The sequence below is a fragment of the Mustela lutreola genome, chromosome 6 (assembly GCF_030435805.1).
Source record: "Mustela lutreola isolate mMusLut2 chromosome 6, mMusLut2.pri, whole genome shotgun sequence".
Taxonomy (NCBI): domain Eukaryota; kingdom Metazoa; phylum Chordata; class Mammalia; order Carnivora; family Mustelidae; genus Mustela; species Mustela lutreola.
In genome coordinates this window covers 99,963,593-99,981,120 of record NC_081295.1, presented here as the reverse complement: position 1 = coordinate 99,981,120, position 17,528 = coordinate 99,963,593, and the positions used below count along the sequence as shown (strand labels likewise).

General features: G+C 45.3%; 1 protein-coding gene across 6 annotated transcripts in view; it reads left to right on the top strand.

Moving 5' to 3' along the window:
* ELOVL5 (ELOVL fatty acid elongase 5) overlaps positions 1-17,127 on the top strand; it is a 71,657-nt gene extending 54,530 nt beyond the window's left edge. For 5 of the 6 annotated variants that reach the window (XM_059178270.1, XM_059178272.1, XM_059178273.1 and 2 more), the window contains exons 4-8: positions 7,678-7,755; positions 9,160-9,331; positions 11,066-11,190; positions 13,790-13,924; positions 15,250-17,127. In XM_059178270.1, coding sequence (XP_059034253.1) covers positions 7,678-7,755; positions 9,160-9,331; positions 11,066-11,190; positions 13,790-13,924; positions 15,250-15,390 — 651 coding nt within the window. In that variant the 3' untranslated portion in view covers positions 15,391-17,127. The remainder of the gene's footprint in view (positions 1-7,677; positions 7,756-9,159; positions 9,332-11,065; positions 11,191-13,789; positions 13,925-15,249) is intronic. The other variant, XM_059178275.1, reaches the window with a different exon arrangement.
* Positions 17,128-17,528: the final 401 nt, after the last annotated feature.

Sequence of the window (17,528 nt, the reverse complement as noted above, 5' to 3'; positions counted from 1 at the left end):
TGTTTGAGATTGCAGTTAAACTGAGGACCCGAATACCTGGGTGCTGGTCCCAGTGGTGCCACCAAAAAGCCATGTGACTTTGGGGTATCCATATCACTTCTCATCTCTGTTTCCTTATTTAAAACATGGGCTTGTAGCAAGTCTAAAAAATACACACTCATCCATTCATGTAGAAACAATATAAACTGTCAACCACCCACATACTTGGTATTACTTGGAAATGTCCCTGGGTCCTCTTCTAGATGCAATTTGAATTCCAGTATGGACAGTCTCTTCTTACTCTTCTTGGATAGATGTCTGCTTAGGGGTAATAATCACACAGCTCTCCAGGCCTTCATCACTAAAAGCAGCCAGGCCTTTTGGAAAAGGGTTATCTTGTGGCTCTGACATCTAGAGATATTGGGCTGAAAGGCTGTGATAATGGCCACCCAAGATGACATTCTTCTGCTTATTATTTAAATGTTAAATGACCTTGTTTCTTGAGATGCTTTGGTAGAATTCCAGAAAGTGCCCTGGAAATGGTTATCATGCTGAAGGTCATACCTTATTGGTGGCTATTTGTGGTGTTAGATGAGAACTCACCTGTCACCGTTAGAAATGATTCACTCCATGAGCTGCATCACCCAGACCTAGCTGTGATACTTGCCTGATGTCTCTTCTTTAAATGAAAAGATGCATCGAAACCACCTTAGGTTATTGAATTTGTCCCATAAGAAGAGAAAGCTGCTAGCTCAGCTATAATTCCAGCTCTTTCTGTGCCCCTGGCCTAATTAAAGTTTGCTTTACTCCACAAAGGAGAAAGCACATATGGTTTGCAGTGGTGCTCTTTGTATTTTGATTACTTGGGAAAAGCCAGGTCAAGTAAATAATACCGTAACGTACACTCCATTGCTCTTGGAGTAGCTGGTGTTATATGGAACTGCATGTGGCGGCAGGCTGTTCGCCATGGCCTCCGTTTTCCTTCAAGTACAATCCTGTGTGCTCCTGAGCAGATTCCCAGGAGCCCAGGGTAGAGGGACCTAGCCTTACTTTCCGTGCCTCACCTTTGTCCAGCCTCCTGGCCCTCTGGCTCTGCAGTGTCTGCAGTGGTGTGTTGACTTTCTGGGGACCAGAGCAGCTCTCTGGAAGGAAGCCAGACCCAAGCCCTGAAGGGAAATGGTGGCCAAGGTGACTTCGACTAGATCATTGTCTCTACTGATGTGGTCCTAGGGGCGCTGGAAGGAAGAGCTTTGCAGAGCCCATGCTGTTTCCCTCTTATGGGGAATGGAGGGAGCAGAACCTTTCTGACACTGACCCATTGTACACAGAATTGGTGAGAGTAGTCTTAGGTGAATTAACTTTATAACTCAGGGGCTTGGTCCTTGTTGTTATATTATTCTATCCCTTCTGAAGCTGAGGATGTATGAGAATTCAACTCTCCGTGTCCCCCAATTTGATGGGGACCGGTTTTTCCATCTTGTGAACAGAACTCGGATGAATAGTGTCAAATCTAGGTTTCACTAAAATACTTTCTTGTGTTTCAGTTTCTCCATTTGCAAAGCAGAAATGACATCTTTTTTGATTTGGGGGTGGGTTTTTGACTTTTTTGTTGTTGTTGTTCGTTTTTGGGTTTTTTGCTATGAGTAATATATTCAGCCTCTATTTGGGGGTGGGTGTGGTGAGGCAAAAAGCAGGGTCTCAGATGCTTTGTTGTTACTTTAGCAACTGTTCAGTACCTCTTGTGTGCAGGTCCCTGTGCTGGGTTCTGTGCATGTGGGAGCCCCAGTCCCCAATGATGTAAGCTGCCCACAGAGCTTAAAACAGACCCTTTAACAAAGGGCTAAAAGGGAACATATGAGCAGACAACTACAAGCCGTGGTAGGGTGAGCTTAGAGGAAGGAGGACAGACTTCAGACTGGAGGTCCAAGCAAGCAATCACGAAGAAATGAGGATTTAAGGGGCACCTGGGTGGCGCATTTGGTGAAGCATCCAACTCCTGATTTTGGCTCAGTTCGTGATCTCAGGGTTGTGAGATCGTGCCCCATATTGGACTCCGTGCTCAGCAGGGAGTCTGCTTTAAGAGTCTCTATTTTCCTCTGCCCTCTCTCTCTCAAATAAATAAATAAATCTTTTTAAAAAAGGAATTTTAAGCAAACTTTGAAGGATAGTTAGAATTTTAAGAGCTAGAGATGGGGGTACCTGGGTGTAGATGGCATTCCAGTTGAAAAGAATAAACTAGTGGTCACTGCTAGCATTTGTTGGGTTTATCCTATGTACCAGGTTGAGCAGGGTAAGCATTTGTACACTCCCTCCACCTCATTTACTTTCACGGCAGCCTAAAGAGGCGCAAATGCTGTTCTTACCCTCTTTACATGAAGAAACGAGGTGTATAGAGAGGGGTACAAACATTTGTCTAAGGTCACCTGGCTAAATGCAGGTTGCTAGGAATTAAAGTACTTCTGGCTAGTGCCCAAACCTGTGCTCTTTGCCCTTGGCCATTGTGGGGTGGGTGAGGAGCAAAAGGGGTCCTTCTGACTGTAGGTCAGGGAGCTGGGAAAGAATGTGAATGCTGTGCCTAGGATTTAGGATTGTGTTCTAAGGAAACTGGGAGTCACTGAAGAGTTTGTTTTTTGTTTTTTGTTTTTTATTTAATTCTTTTTCAGTGTTCCAGAATTCTTTGTTTATGCACCACACCCAGTGATCCATGCAATATGTACCCTCCACAATACCTTCCACCAGCCTCACCCAACCTCCCCCTCCCCTTCCCTCAAAAACCATCAGTTAGTTCCTCAGAGTCCACAGTCTGTCATGGTTTGTCTTCCCCTCCGATGTCCCCCAACTCCCTTCTCTCCATCTCCCCATGCCCTCCATGTTATTCCTTATGCTCCACAAATAAGCGAAACCATATGTTACTTGACTCTCTCTGCTTGACTTATTTCACTCAGCATAATCTCTTCCAGTCCCTTCCATGTTGCTACAGAAATTGGGTATTCATCCTGTCTGATGGAGACATAATACTCCATAGTTTATATGGACCACATCTTCCTTATCCATTAGTCCATTGAAGGGCATCTTGGTTCTTTCCACAGTTTGGCAGTTGTGGCAGTTCATTGCTGCAATGAAAATTGGGGTACAGATGGCCCTTCTTTTCACTATACCTGTATCTTTGGGGTAAATGCCCAGCAGTGCAATTACAGGCTCATAGGGTAGCTCTATTTTTAATTTCTTAAGGAATCTTCACACTGTTTTCCAAAGTGGCTGCACCAACTTGCATTCCTACCAACAGTGGAAGAGAGTTCCCCTTTCTCCACATCCTCTCTAACACTTGTTGTTTACTGTCTTGTTGATTTTGGACATTCTCCTTGGTGTAAGGTGGTATCTCAATGTAGTTTTGATTTGAATCTCCCTGATGGCTAATGATGATGAACGTTTATCATGTGTCTGTTAGCCATTTGTATGTCTTCTTTGGGGTAGTGTCTGTTCATGTCTTCTACCCATTTTTTGACATGATTATCTGTTTTATGTGTGTTGAATTTGACTGGCATTTTTCAAAGAGCTGGAACAAACAATCCTAAAATTTGTAGAACCAGAAGAGACCCCGAATTGCTAAGGAAATGTTGAAAAAGAAAAAACTGGAGGCATCATGTTGCCTGATTTCAAGCTTTACTACAAAGCTGTGATCACCAAGATAGCATGGTACTGGCACAAAAACAGACACATAGACTAGGGGAACAGAGTAGAGAGCCCAGATATGATCCCTCAACTCTATGGTCAAATAATTTTCAACAAAGCAGGAAAAAATATCTGGTGGAAAGGACAGTCTCTTCAATAAATGGTGCTGGAAAAATTGGACAGCTATGTGTAGAAGAATGAAACTTGACCATTCTCTTACACCATACACAAAGATAATCTCGAAATGGATAAAAGACCTCAACGTGAGGCAGGAATCTTATCAAAATCCTAGAAGAGAACATAGGCAGTAACCTCTTCGACACCGGCCACAGCAACTTCTTTCAAGACCTGTCTCCAAAGGCAAAGGAAACAAAAGCGAAAATGAACTTTTGGGACTTCATCAAGATCAAAAGTTTCTGCACAGCAAAGGAAACAGTCTACAAAACAGGCAACCCACGGAATGGGAGAAGATATTTGCAATTGACACTACAGACAAGGGCTGATATCCAAGATCTATAAAGAACTCCACTGAAGGGTTTTAATCACATAATTCAGAGGTCTGCCCCCAGTGGAAGTGCTGAGTGGCAGTGATGAAGGAGGGTGGGTTGCCCTGGGGGCTGCAGGAAGCCTCTCCTAGGAGAAGAGGGCAGTGGGCTCAGGGCCCTGAAGTGGCACTGTACTTTGGGGAATTTCACTGCCCCCCAGACCTGGAGTTCTTTGGCCTCCAGAGATACTGGGTGTTTTAGATACAGACTTTTCCCCCCCATTTATAGGAAGAGGGACAAGTGGAATTTTAAGGTAATTAGCTTAAGGAGCAAAGCAATCCAACCTGGATACCTTCGGAAAGACATTTTAAAAGAAAGGTATGTGTTAGTCCCTTCTGCTAGAGTTAACAGATCCTTCCTCAGTCTGTGCCTGCCCTTGAGGTCAAGTTGCCTACAGGAATACAAGGAAGAATTAGCTCTCTTCTCCCTCAGCTTCCTTGCCTGTCCCCTTTCCTACCAAGGCAGGCATTCATGAATGCAGTCATCTGCCTCCAGACGCGATAAACCAGAATAGCAGCTGGAAAACAGTGATGGTAGGTCCTAGAATTTTAAATTGATAAGATGCTAACATTTCAAAAACATTTCAAAAAGCATGTTTAGCGAGGATAATCATGGTTAATAAGTTTTTAATTTTGCCAAGTAAGGCTATCGTTTTAAATAAAGGTATCTTTTAAATTGCATAAATACAGGACTCCTGGGTGGCTCAGTGGGTTAAAGCCTCTGCCTTCAGCTTGGGTCATGATCCCAGGGTGCTGGGATCGAGCCCTGCATCCTTTCCTCTCTGCTTCCTTTCCTCTCTCTCTGCCTGTCTCTCTGCCTATTTGTGATCTCTGTCTTTCAAATAAATAAATAAAAATTTTTTAAAATTGCATAAATATATCTTCATGGAGCACTTTGCTATGTTGTTCTTACTTTTTATCATTTGCAGTAGTCGTGTGAAAACTCCCTTGAGAACCATTCGTTCTGTGTATGTATCCCTCATCCACAGAAGATAACTCATTAGTTCTCTCATGGGTTAGGAGGAAGGGCAGGGAAAACTACACTCTCTTCTCTTCTCTTCACCTCAGGTCTTCTGAGGGCACATATGCCAACACCCCACTCCCAACCACACTTTATTTTCAGGCTTTTTATCTCGATTCTTGGAACTCGGGATACGTCTGCATTTGGGGTGCTTAACCTGCTATGACTTGAGAGCACAATGTTGTCCAAAAGGATGATGTACCTTCTGATAAATTATCCTGCTGTTGTTGGTCTTTCAAAGATAGTGAAGTACAGCATAGTTTATGATCTGTTTATTAAAAGTCCAAATGTAGAAATTGTAGAAAATTAGAACCTTTAGAGATCATTTAGTCCAACCTCATCTTTTTACCTAAAAAGGGCCTGAGGAACTTAGCGAGCTCACCTCAGGTCTTGGGCCTCAGTGGACGGCAGCCTAACTCATCCAGGCTCCCTGGTCTGGTCTTCTACTTCCTAAGGAGAACTCTTCGTCACAAAATGATGCCTCCAAACCCCTGGTGCCGGTCTTTGGTCTTGAAAACCATGTTAACACTTAATACTTTCTTACATATAGAAGATGACAAAGCCAGAAGGCAGACCACAGAAAGGAAGTTAATAGAAGAAAAAGCAGTTTCTGAGAAGGGCTTTCAGTGAGAGTACAACGGCCACACCCGCTGTGGCATTTCTGAGGTCAGATCGGGTGGAAGTTTAACCGTCTGTCTTCAGGCCCTTGTAATCCCTTTTCTGCTTACCCAGCAGGAAACCTGTGGTTCCCACTCCTAGTTGCAGGTTGGAAGTACCTTGAGAGCTTTGTGAAGGCCCCTAAAGAGTCTGGTTTAATGATCTGGGGAGAGGCCAGGCAGCAGCAGGTTTAGAAGCTCCCCAGGTGGTTCTGTTATGGAACTAGAGTGGGAACCACAGCTTTCAGCCCGTGGTTCACAAGCTTTGGCTGCATCAAAGTCACCTATAAAACAGCCTGTTGCCATGCCACTGGGCTTCACACCCAGAAATTTCTGATTCAGAAGGTCTAGGGTAGGGCTTGAGATTTTTGTGTTTCTAACGATTCTTGGGCGATTGAGATGCTGCTGGGTTGGGAACCACACTTCGTAAACCACAGTATTGAGTTCTCAAAGGCTCTGTGATCGTGTCTGTGAGGCCCTACCTTGATGGTATACCCCCAGAGTTTGTTTTTGTTTTTAAAGATGTTATTTATTTATTTGACAGAGAAATCACAGGGAGGCAGAGAGGCAGAGAGAAAGGGGGAAGCAGCTCTCTGCTGATAGAGGACCTTGAGGTCATGAGATCATTACCCCTGATGATCAGGGCCTGAGATCATGACTTGAGCTGAAGGCAGAGACCTAACCCACTGAGCCACCCAGGTGCCCCACCCCCAGACTTGATTCTGGGGTAGGGTCAAGAATTTCTATGTCTTAGAAGTTCCCATCTAATGTTAATGCAGCTGGACTGGGGAACACACTTTGAGACCCAGGGTCAGTCTTTTTATGCGGGATACCAGATGAGATCAGGCACAAGGCAGGCCACCTCAGATTTCTCCCCATCTATAGTGTGCCAGTTGGCCCCCAGAGAGAGTCACCAGGAAACTCAAGATCACTGTAGGCTTTAGGAGGAAGCAGGAAGCTATGGTTTACATGGACAAGGAATAGCACCTCCTAGGTGTTTGTCTAGGACATAGTGTGGACATGCACAGGTGTTCAAATTAAACCTTCCCTCTGGACTGTCACAGTGGGTCCTTAAGTCTTATCTAGGCCAGCTGTCCTCACTGTAGACAAATGAGGAAACCAAAGAGAGCTGGTGATGCAGATCTGTAACCTAGAGCTGGCATGTCCCCTGATTCTGGGGCCCTTTCTGTGACACTGCAGATTTCTGCTTTGTGGACCCAGTGGATGACACAGCAACAGGAGGTAATGAAGGCAAGGCTGGCCAAATTATCCTAGGTTTGACAGCAGTGGTTCTTGAAGTGTGGTCTCTAGATCAGAGCATCAGGATCACCTGGAAACTTGTTAGAAATATGGATTCTTAGACCCCACCCCAGGCCTACTGGATCAGAAACACTCCCTAGCAATCCTGTTTTTATATGCCCCTGAGGCAATTCTGGTACACCAACGCTCAAGTTTGGGAAGGGCTGAATTTGTGAAGGTGTGATCTCCCCTGAGACTTCTTGCGGGACTGAGCCTGCTGTCAGCTTGGTCAGGGCCTTGGGACAGCCCAGGGCATTGAGAATTGAGTGCCAGCTTAGTAAGGCAGCACCCTGGAGTGACTTCTGGTCCACCCCTTGTAAAACGGAGACTCTCCGGTATTCACACTGCCCAACATCGTGATTTTTGCCGAGGAGCAAAGACTGAAGTTGCGTCAGCCAGCCTAAGGTCAATTGTCAGAGATTCCGAAACAAATGAAGTTTAAGTGAGTAGGGCTTTTCTGATTTCTGATATTGTTGGTGATGGACTTCTTCCTTTTTTTGTTTTAGTTAGTGACAGGAGTATGGGAAAACAGCTACAACTTCTTCTGTCAAGGCACTCACAGTGCGGGAGAAGCAGATATGAAGGTAAGGTCTCTCTCTGTTTTAAATAGTTTGTTTGTTTGTTTGTTTTTAATTGTGCAAAAGACAAAATGGCTCATATTCTCACTGCCCAAGGTAATTCCTATTGACATTTTTAAAAAACCTATTTCCACATTAAAATTTGAACATGAGTGGTGTAAGAGAAAAACTAAAGTTTCATTTAATAAAAGTAAGTCCCGTTAATGGTTTCCAGGAAGAGGGGCCTGGCGGGCTCAGTTGGTGGAGTATGCGACTCTTGATCTTGGGGTTGTGAGTTTGAGCCCCACATTGGGTAAAGAGATTATCTAAAAATAAAATCTTGAGGGGCGCCTGGGTGGCTCAGTGTTTTAAGCCTCTGCTTTCAGCTCGGGTCATGATCTCAGGGTCCTGGGATCGAGCCCCACATCGGGCTCTCTGCTCAGCGGAGAGCCTGCTTCCCCCTTTCTCTCTGCCTGCCTCTCTGCCTACTTGTGATCTCTCTCTGTCTATCAAATGAATAAATAAAAATCTTTAAAAAAATAAATAAATAAAAATTAAAAAATAAAATCTTGAAAAAAAATTTGTTATTTACATTTCGGGGGGAACAAATAACTACATGCATTTTTCAGCATTTATATAAATGGGATCGTAAAAATAATGTCTTAAATGCTGTAATCATTCCTGAAAGTGCTGTCTGAGGGTGGTCTTTTGATTCTGACTTCCACTCTGAGTGGGTTCTGTTGTTGTTGTTTTGTTTGTTTTGGTAGAGAGAGCACAAGGAGGGGAGCAGCAGGCAGAGGGAGAAGCAGGCTCCCCACTGAGCAGGGAGCCCAATGTGGGGCTCCATTCTAGGACCCTGGGACCATGACCTGAGCTGAAGGCAGACACTTAAGACTGAGCCACCCAGGTGTCCCCAGTGTTTCGTTTTAAATGAAAGACTGCTGCTTTAAATTCAGATGGGCATTCATTTTCTTAAAACTGTGTGGCATATTTAACTGGGCAGGGACCTGACATGGAAAGTTCCGATTCCTTTTCTTCTTTTCCTCATATCCTGGCCCCTGCCCCCATGCCAGTCCCTGGAATAGCAGCACCACTCAGGAGGTTTTTCTGTGCTGATGGTTTTGCAGGTCACTCCAGGGGGAATAGACAGGCTTCAGGGCTTTTGAACTTTGATCCTCTGGATTTTGTCAGTCTTGAAAGACGTCCATGCCACTTTAAAATTTCCCCTGTCATCATTCCAGACCTCCCCCAGCTTCCCCCCACCTCCCAGTATTCTGTTAGAGGCACTCAGAATGACCAGAGCTCCCAGCCTCTGAAGGACTCTAGGAGCCAGGGGGTGCTCAGGTTTCAGGAGAACCTGGGAGTCTGGGATGTTAGTAAACACGTCAGGGGTTATATTCCAGAAACACCGTAATGGTCTCTTCCTCTTAGATTATCCGCGTCCTCTGGTGGTACTATTTCTCCAAGCTCATTGAATTCATGGACACCTTCTTCTTCATCTTACGGAAGAACAACCACCAGATCACAGTCCTGCACGTCTACCACCACGCCACCATGCTGAACATCTGGTGGTTTGTGATGAACTGGGTCCCCTGTGGCCACTGTAAGTCTTACATTGGGGGGGGGGGGGGGTGCAGTGCGCAGCACTGGGGACAGGTGTGACAGAGAGGCTGAATTGAAACCAAGGCTTTTAGTGAAGGTGCTATTTCTGTGGATTTCTAGGTCAAACACGGGAACTTTGTGTCCCAGTTGCATTCATGATAGTTTGTGTGGCCTGTGCACTCAGTAAGCTGACGAAACCTTTTTCTGGCTGACTTGGCAAGGTGAGGGAAATACCAAATTCCCAGCCTGGGGCATACAGGGAAATAGGGACAGTGTCCTCTATCACAGAGGACAGCTGTTCCAGGTTATTTCTAGTCCATGTTTCTTAAAATTTGGAAGTCGTTTGACTGAGAGAGGCAGGCCAGAAAGATAGAACCACACCACTGAGGGAGTCCCAGGGAACACGACTAATGATGAAACAAGCTTTAGCTGAAGAGCACAGGAGGAGGTCTGCACATAATGCTTATAGAACGAGCCTGCCTTGTTCCCTGAAGCATGTTAGCAAGGCATCTTCAATGGCAAGCACCAAAATTTGAAGTAAATTCCCAAAGACAGATAGATACCTGTTGTTTTTAGAAAGCTTATGGTCTGAGGTCTCATAATTTTCAAAGATTAAGTTGTCTCCTTTAGGTTTAGCTTAGGAGTTATAACAGGTGTCCTGATCAAAATTTCTGCCATCCAGCACTGGTGAATTTGAGAACGTTTGGGTCTGTTCATGTGTTTTTTTCCCTAGGATGGCACTGCCCTGAATTAACTGGCCCACCAAGATTCCCACAGTCATAGAATTTTAGAACTAGAAAGGTGAATCACCAAACCCAGCTCCCTGTGGTTTGGGAGGAAACTGACATAGTAGAAGGTTTGGAAGAACTCGGTTTCCAGTGTACCATCCCCCCGCTGTGTTTTTCCCACCGTCACACTTCATGGCTCTGGATTATCTGATTTAACTTCCTAATAGGAACAGTGTCTCTTTACATTTTCAAAGAACTCTCAGGGTGGTAGATTTTAACGAGCCCCACTGGGCCCAAGAGAAACAACTAGGACCTGGATGTGACTTGTCCAAGGTCACCCAGCCAGTTACTGTAATAGCCAGAAGTAGAGACTCCCTCCCTGAGCCCCTAGCCATGTACACCTCTGACTGTGCGTGGGAAAGCTGGTGAGTTCTGTTGGGTTGCCCGCTGTGGGGGAGGAGGACAGAGAGGCTAAAAAAGAACTGGTGGTTCTACTGGAAATTAAAAGTATGTGATAAAAGAGGAGTCTTTTATCTCTAAGGAACTGGACTCTGGATTGTTGTTGAAAAAAATATGTAGTCTCAGCAGTGCAGCCCTGGGGAATACTAAGGAGGCCAAGGCTTCTTCCAGCTCCAGCAGATGTGTTAGCCAGCCAGCTTTGAACCTCCTGCCCATCAGCTGCCTTCCCCAGGCCTTCAGCACAGCAGCCTAAAGCACCTTGCATGGAAAGAAAACCAGCTCGCTCTGGGAGTTGATTGGGGTTCTGGCAACAAAGCTGTGAGGTGGTCTCCTGACTCCTGTGTGAAATGCATGCCTGGCAGCCCCAGCTGAGCCCGGCCTTAAAGCACCCCAGTCGGCCTGCCCCAGTGGAAAGGGGGTTCTGAGCACTGTTCCACATGCTGCTTACCAGCCCCTACTTGAACACGTCTGTTTTCCGGATTTGAAAGGAATTTTGTTCCATGTAGAACACTGATGCATTCTCCTTCCCAATCCCCCCTGTTTTTCAGCGTATTTTGGCGCCACCCTTAACAGCTTCATCCATGTCCTCATGTACTCATACTACGGTCTGTCATCTGTGCCCTCCATGCGCCCGTACCTCTGGTGGAAGAGATACATCACTCAGGGGCAGCTGGTAAGTCACTCAGTGCCTCTCTCCAGGACTTGCTGCCTGACAGACTGCTCTCCCTGCCTTTATTCACTGTTACTTAATAGAATCTAATGTATATCTTTCCCACCTTTTCTCTTTGATCCAACTAAACTACCTGCAGCCCGCGGAGCAGAGAATGTTCTTACTTCCAGCTGATGCGGAAACTATATCTGTGGGCAGCTAGTTGGGCTATAGAATGAGGACAGGAATCTAATTTCCTGACTTCAAGTTCAGTTCGTTTTCCTTAGTTTGTATACAAAGCATATGTTGCCTGGGTGTGTTTCCTAATTATAATCCAGAACCCAAAAGTGACCACTGTGTCCTGGGTTCTTGGGAGTTTTCGAAGGACCAAGGAATCCCGAGTGCTTATAGCCATTAGGCAGTGAGGGTGTCGGTAAGATCAGTGCCCGGTGACCACTCAGCCCCCGAGCTGTGAAGCACTTGTTGGCGAGGATGACACCTGCTGTGCTTCAGACGGACAGCCTCTCTCCTGACGTTGACCTTGAGGGCCCACCCAGCCGTTGTTGGCACTTGGTGATTACGTCCTACCGTCCTTTCTGAAGCTTCCCTGAGTTGTCAGGGTATGATTGACGCCTGTTTCTCTCCCTTTGTGAATTCTTTCATGAACTAATTACTGTTACCACTAATGTGAAACACTGACATTTGCTGAGTGTCTGGCACTCGTGCTAAGTAAGCAGGTTTACATGGACTAGTCCAGAAGCCTGAGTTCATGTTCTTATCCCCATTCTATGGATGAGGACACTGAGGCAACAGGCCTAACCCAGCTGACTGAGGGGTATAAAGTTTCAGCCCCAGCCTTGCCTTAACATATTTTTCTAAAGAACCATGCTGATTCCAGTCTTCCCAAGTCAATTGTGATTTTTCAATATTTAAAAATAACAGTCTGGGGGAAAAAATCTGAGAAGATCATCTGAGCTACTTACGTGTTTGACATTTCATTATCACCTCTTTGCCAGCTGCTTTCTAGTCCTTGTTAATTTTTTTCACCCACCTGTGAGGAAGGATAATTGTTCCTTAACCTTCTCGTTATGCTTGAGAAGTGATGTGGAGATCGATTTATACCACACAGCCGTGGCCTGGCAAAAGCAGAATTTAAAAGAACAGACTGCGGACATTGGTCTCCCATTAAGCTCTGCCCTTTGAGGTAGAAGACTGCACCCAGTTTGCCTAGATTTATTTTAAGCACCGCTCCTAGTTATTTCTTAACCTAGAGTACTCACCTTAAAAAAGAGAAGAAAGTGGGGAGGGAAGTAAGTTCTCTCGAGAAGCCCTGGGGGCTGGGCCAGAAATCCAGTGGGCAGAACCCTGCCCCCTGGTGGTGGTGGTGCTCTTGAAGAGTCACCTTCCAGTAGCCACATCTCATTGTAATCTTTCCCATTCAAGATTTATTCATCAAAAAAGAAAAAAGATTTATTCATCAGAAAAATCTGGACTTAGCATTTTATCTTGGTAGAAGTTTAAATCTGTTGATCAGCCTTCTTCAAACCAAAGAGGTACATGGGTAAAAAATAGGAAGAGTTGGGGCACGTGGGCGGTACAGTCAGTTAAGTGTCTGGCTCCTGGTTTCAGCTCAGGTGGTGATCTCAGGGCAGTGAGCTCCAGCCCTATGTTGGGCTGCATCCTCAGCAGGGAGTCTGCTTGAGGACTCTCTCCCTCTTCCCCTCACACACTCTCTCAAATAAATCTTAAAAAAAAAACAGAGAAAGGGGCGCCTGGGTGGCTCAGTGGGTTAAAGCCTCTGCCTTCGGCTTGGGTCACGATTCCAGGGTTCTGCAGTTGAGCCCCTCATCGTGCTCTCTGCTCGGCGGGGAGCCTGCTTCCCCCCCTCTCTCTCTGCCTGTGTCTCTGCCTACTTGTGATCTCTGTCAAATAAATAAAATCTTTTTTAAAAAAATAAAAAATAAAAAAACAGAAATAGGAATTGCACATCCCACAGCAACATCACCAGTTCTCTTTAAACATACAGCCCACACACCCTTCCTTTCTCCCTTAAAAATATAAAGCAAGAAAAAATTACTTGGCATCTCTCTATACAGGGTCCCTAAGGTTTGTGTGTGGGGCGGGGGTGGGAGGATTATGTTTTCCTTTGTTCCCCAGCTTCATTGAGCTGTACAAGACCTGTAATGTTGTGTATGGTGTGTGGTGTATGGTGTACTGATAGGGTATATGTATGGGTTGTGAAATGATTGGGACAGTAACACCCAGTTCACACCCACAGTCACGCTGCATAGCTATGGGGTTTTTTCTCGTGACAAGAACTTTTACGATCTACTCTTAGCAACCTCCATGTATACTATATAGCATTGTTAACTATTCTCCAAATTTTAGAGAAGGTGGTTTAAGCAGAAGGAAGGGGAGGAGAATGTATATGACAAAGGCACATATATAATTTAGGAGAAATTTATGCATGAACGTATGCTTAGTGTCTATGAAGGGACTTCACCTCCAGAAAGGCCTGTGAGTGTCCTTCCATGGACTCGGTGTGCTGGGTGGAGAGCCCGTCTGGTGTGGCACCTTGTCGGTGCGCCATGGCTGCACTCTGCTGTGTCCCCTCTCCCACCAGCTGCAGTTTGTGCTGACAATCATCCAGACCAGCTGCGGGGTCATCTGGTCGTGTACGTTCCCTCTTGGGTGGCTGTACTTCCAGATTGGATACATGATCTCTCTGATCACGCTCTTCACAAACTTCTACATTCAGGTAAGTCTTGCTCTTCCATGGCAGTTGGGCCTTGTGGCCTTTTCAGCAAAGAACCTCCTCTGTTCATTTAAGGAGGATGACCTATGGAAAGAACCCCTCCTGCGTGCCAGACAGCAGGCTCTGGTGCAGTCACAGTGACAGGGCAACCCCTACCTTTGGGAGGGGACTGCCAACACAGGAGATGCTGGTATCTGTCCCAAACCTCCCGAGTTCTAGATCTTCGGCAGAGGAGCCGGGGATTCACGTGGGACCGCCACGCTGTTCGGCAAGCTCTGTTGTTGCTTTGCTCGCAGCCGACTGCGGGCATGTGACGGGAGAGTTCTGTCAACAGTCCCACAGCCCCGCCGCCCTGAACCCTGGAACTACATAAAATGTCTAAAGAAATGTGCATCACAGCCCTCGGCTGCAGACAGAAATCTGCCCTTTCGTCCCCGTTTCCTCACACCTGCACTGCTCACGTCTGGAGGCTCCATTCATTCCCAAGTGCAGGATGGCAGGTCAGTTTTACTCAGAAGGGTCCAGTTAGGGCAGATTGCCTCCACTGGATTGCTGTGTGGCTCCCCGTTACCCCTGGGTGAGGTGTGTTCTTGCCCCCATGGGCAGCATGCAGTTCCAGGCAGGTACCAAAGGTCGGGAGGCAAGGCAGGGGCCACGGATATGGAAACAGTAAGGTCCGGGGGGTTGAGCAGCTCCTTGGGGGCGTCCCATGTGGCCATCCTTGTGCACCTCCCCCACCTTTCATCCCACTCCCCTGGGCATGGAGGCACATTCCAGGGAGCTGCCGCATGGGGGGTGTACCCATGTGGGGACATTCATCGACATGAGGGAGGACGAAGGCTGGGAGCTGGCAAAACTGAAATCACTATTCTAACTGCTTGTGGCAGCATAGCGTTGTGTGCATACGGGCCAAAGCCATTGCCGAAGTCCCGAGCAAATCCTGAAGGTGAGAGATGGGAGTGATAGAGAGGTACCACAGAGTGGGGGAAAACAGTGTGGCCATGTGACCCCGATACTCTGTAACCCCATCCAGATACAGAGAGGGCATGGCCAGGGGAAGTGTACTTTGAATTTTCTACTTCATTTCTAGAATAGCCCTTACATTGCAGCCCAAACCCCTGTGAACTTCCTCAGGCGACGCCTCAGGAAGGGAGGAGTGATGGAAACCAGTGGCAGAAAACGTTCCCAGGGTTGCTTGACCACAGACCTTACGTCTCAGTGGCATCGGGTCCTAACAGGAATCTAGGCTTAGAATTAGGAAAGCGGGGCGCCCCCACCCCCCAGCAGAGCACCCTGTCACACGGCCCATCTGCCCTGATGCATTTCAGACTTACAAGAAGGGGGCCTCGCGGAGGAAAGAGCACCTGAAGGACCACCAGAACGGGTCCGTGGCTGCCGTGAACGGACACACCAACAGCTTTTCTTCCCTGGAAAACAATGTGAAGCCGAGGAAGCAACGGAAGGATTGAAGCGGAAGAGTTGAGAAGCCTCCAAAACCCATCGTCTGATTGTAAGCACAGCTTGAGCTGTGCCCGATGCTTGTTAACAGCTGCTGTAACTCGTCCTGCCTACAACAGCGTGATTCATGTAGGACCTCCTTCATCGTTCAAAACCCCTTGAAAATGTATACAGATTATACGTAGGCATAAGATTTAACATTTCTGGGCTCTCACCGACCCCTGCGCTAGACTGTGGAGGGCGTATTATTGTAGTATACGACACTGCTGTTGCCTTATTAGTTATAACATGATAGGTGCTGAATTGTGATTCACAATTTAAAAACACTGTAATCCAAACTTTTTTTTTTTTTTTACTGTAGATCATGCATGTGATTGTAAATTTGTACAATGTTGTTACAGTAGAGAAACACACATGCCTTAAAACTTAAAAAGCAGGGCCCAAAGCTTATTAATTTAAATTAGGATATGTTTCAAGTTTTTATTCATTTTTTAATAGCTCTGTTTAGGAAAAAAATCAAAGACTGTAATTTATGAAACTAGCGTGTGACACATAATTTCAAGTGACTTGTACATGTGAAATCAGAAACGGCACCTTCAGTTTTGTAATATTGGCTTTAAATCAGGCAGGCTCAAATCTAGTGGAAGGTCAGTTTAACTTTTTAACAGATCTTATTTTTTTATTTTGAGTGCCACTATTGATAATGTAAAAAATGGGGGGGGGGCTCTAAAGGAGTCTTGATGAAACCTAAATATATATTCTTTGTCTTCAGGATTTTAGAAAGTATGTAGGATGAGTAGGACATTTAAAATTTCTGAAATGCTAAGTGTTTTTATACAGGAAACAGTGCCCACTTTGCTTTCCACTTGTGAGAGAGAGGGTGTGTACTTTTCAGAAGAGATCATTGAATACCATTTGACAGAATCCCATAGATGAGCATTGGGGAACTGGTTGCCAGGGTCCAAATTTGGATTGGTTTCTGTACTGCTGTCTGTTTTGACACAAACTTCTTTTAAAATGTGCCTAGCTTATAAAAATGAATAAAGGGGGAAAAGGGGACCTTAAAAAAATTTTAAGGTAAAATTAAACAGATAGCTACTACATAAGAGAACTGGGAAATGGGGTAGAGAGAATTTGTTTCATGTAAATCTAATAGTACCTGTAATTTTCTTTTTCTGCTTAGAATCTAAAGATTTGTGTAGAACTGCTTATTTAAAAATGAGACTGCTTATCATAAAATCGTGTCTGTCACCCTTGAGGCAGTGGTCAAACAGATAAGGACTATTGTGCGTGTCATTTTAAAGTGTTGAAATTTAGTCTCTGAATACCTTCTTTGTGGGGAGAAAAAACAGTCATTGAACCACTCGTGATACATTTTAGAAGGTCATCGACAATGTATAAACTAATTGTTGGTTTGGTATTTATGTAAATATCAGTTTATCATGCTTTAATTTTGCACATTCATATTATATAGGGAGCCGATTGGTTCTCTTATTAGTCTTGTGGGTTTTCTGTTTGGAAGGAGTCACAGCATCTGTTTACATTTACCTTATCAAATCTAGAATGTGTATATTTGTAAATGTTATGTCTTCCTAGGTACTAGTTTGCAAATGTCTTTACATATTTCAATACAGAAACTATAACATTCAATAGTGTGCTGTCAACGTGTGCTTTAGCTCATCTGGATATACCCACACTGTTAAATAATGTCTAAACATTAATCATTAAAACTTTTTTGATTACCTGTGCTTGTGTGTTACGTGGTTTATACACTGCTGATTTGGACAGACTGGAGAAAAATCCAGTCTTCACCTTCTAGGAACTCACCCCAATAAATGTAGATAATTGAGGTGGAAAGGTTATATTGTGTAGCTCAGCTCACATGAGGAAGGATCCCCACATAGTGAGACATGGTGGTGGTTTCTCTGGTCCCCCAAAGGTCCCAGCTTTCCAAACATGCTTCTTCCACTTGTCTTTCCCCCTCCCTCCCCACACTTTTGGCTGTTAGTTATTTTCCTTTCCTAGGTTTACACCAGAGGTCTGCAAATGTTTTCTGTAAAGAGCCAGATAGTACATGTTTTAGGCTTTGCAGTCCATACGGTCTCTGCCCCGCTTTCGACTATACCATCGTGGCGTGCAAAAGCAGACA